This window comes from Epinephelus moara, chromosome 18, assembly GCF_006386435.1.
Source record: "Epinephelus moara isolate mb chromosome 18, YSFRI_EMoa_1.0, whole genome shotgun sequence".
Classification (NCBI taxonomy): domain Eukaryota; kingdom Metazoa; phylum Chordata; class Actinopteri; order Perciformes; family Serranidae; genus Epinephelus; species Epinephelus moara.
Window position 1 is genome coordinate 2,469,087 of NC_065523.1, and position 2,234 is coordinate 2,471,320.

The window sequence follows — 2,234 nt, forward strand, 5'->3', positions numbered from 1 at the left end:
TGTGAAATAGAGTATGGTGAATGTGCTAGGAAAGGTAGTATCAGCATTGCTTCTGCCTGGAGCTCGCATGTACGGAGCCTGGGTTTGGTTGAAGGTGGCAGTGCTGTTTGGGCTGAGAAAGCCCAAAGCCCAAGTAAGTAAGATAAAGGAGGTTATTGGTTGGTGTGGAGAGCAGTGAGACCTGGCATTAGGGGAGTGTCTCTGGGACGCCAGAGATCACTGTCTAGCCTCCTGGAGGTGTCGTGGGACCAACTAGACGAAACACCGGTGAAAGGAGGTTCCCACCCGATGACCCCAAAGACATGTTAGTTATCACTGCTCACTGGTCTGCATAGTTAAGCCTTGCCATAATAGCTTATCGTAGGGCTTAGGAGGTTATTCACTGAGTGCTGATCCTTTTTGAGAGCAAAAACTTCTTGTGTTTATTTGAATTGAACTAGTGCACAAAAATGACAAGAGAATAGCATTTTCTTAGATGCTCAAAGAATCCCTAATAGTGACATACTGTTTAAGTTGCTTAGGCTGTGTCATGCCATGGTCTGTGATGTCTGCACCATGATTCCCTTCTGGTCGTAATTGAATGTTTGTGTTTTCTTTGTGGAGCATGTGTACCTTGAAAGTTGGCCACTAAGTGCATGGTAATAGATTTTTTGTGATTGGTTGGTGACGTCATTAAATCATTCCGGTTTTCATTATTTAACTTTTTTTAACTTCTCTTCTTCTTCTTACTTCAGACCCTTTGCCATCCAACTCCAAGAGACCGTTCATTGTATCACGGTGGAGACAGTTCTGGTTTGCCCCTGTCACCTCATTCCTCGGCAATGTGCTGATGTACTTCCTGTTCCTCTGCCTGTTTGCCTATGTCCTGTTGGTGGACTTCAAGCCCCCACCCCCTGACGGCCCTTCCACACTGGAATTTGTGCTTTACTTTTGGGTTTTCACCTTAGTATGTGAAGAGATCCGGCAGGTTGGTTAAGACACTAGCATGCAAAGACATACTGGCACATAGATCTACTGTTTACAATAGTTCTACATCACTCTGCAGGGTTTTGGTTCATGATAAGCCTTCAAACTCATGGATCTGTCACTTTGACTGGATTGTAATTCATGTTCTCCGCAGAACCTGAGGCAACACATCCTATCAGTGCCATTTTCAATCTGAATCCTTACCACATCACCTAAAATACACATTTCTCCCACTGACACAGACACATAGTGTACACTGCATGATATCCACATCTATCCATGTACAATATATCACTCCTCTCTCTCTGGTTAACAGACCTTCTTCGTGGGCAGCACCTTTGTCCTCCAGAGGATGAAGAATTACATCCAGGATGTGTGGAACAAGTGTGACCTCACAGCCATCTCTCTCTTCATTGTGGCTCTATGCTGCAGGTGACTCTTCTGACACACTGACAGGAGAACTTACACTAAGCACAGCACCACAGGCTACCCACGTAACTCTAGGGCCAAAGCGCACTGTTGCCAGTCCTTTATGTATTTGTGCAGACAGGCTGAAAAGCCAGACAGGATCCTGTCTTTTTATTCCTCCTCGCCGGCGATAGCTGTGGCTGGAGGCATTATGTTTATAGGATGTCTGTCCCATTCTCGTGAACGCAATATCTCAATGACACCTTGAGGGATTTTCTTCAAATTTGGCACAAATATCCTCTTGGACTCAATAATGAGCTGATTCAAATTTGGTGGTCAGAGGTCAAGGTCACTGTGACCTTGTGTTTGTCTTATTTTTGTGAGCATAATATCTCAAAAAGGCCCTAAGGGAATTTCCTCCAATTCAGGAGAAACATTTACTTGGACTCAAGAATGAACTGATTGAAGGTCATTGGCGTCTCTGTCACTTCACATAACATGTTTTGGGCCATAACTCAAGAATTCATACACTAATTATGACAACATTTCACGCAAATGTTTGAGAGGACAAAATGATGAATTGATGACATTTTATATCCAAAAGGTCAAAGGTCAGCTTCACTATAACATTATAATGTTCTGCAAAAACATTTTTCTAGTCATTACTCAACATCATACAGTGGTGTGAAAAAGTGTTTGCCCCCTTCCTGATTTCTTACTTTTTTGCATGTTTTCCACACTTAAATGTTTCAGATCATCAAACAAATTTAAACATTAGTCAAAGATAACACAAATAAACACAAAATGCAATTTTTAAATGAAGGGTTTTATTAATGAGGAAGAAAAAAATCCAAAGCTAC

The 2,234-nt window shown here is 42.3% G+C and overlaps 1 protein-coding gene across 2 annotated transcripts in view; it reads left to right on the plus strand.

The window, feature by feature from the left end:
• The window catches only part of trpm4a (transient receptor potential cation channel, subfamily M, member 4a), a 166,742-nt gene that overhangs the window by 137,481 nt on the left and 27,027 nt on the right, over window positions 1-2,234 (plus strand). For both annotated transcript variants that reach the window (XM_050070235.1, XM_050070236.1), the window contains 2 exons: window positions 735-967; window positions 1,283-1,398. In XM_050070235.1, the coding sequence (XP_049926192.1) occupies window positions 735-967; window positions 1,283-1,398 (349 nt within the window). The remainder of the gene's footprint in view (window positions 1-734; window positions 968-1,282; window positions 1,399-2,234) is intronic.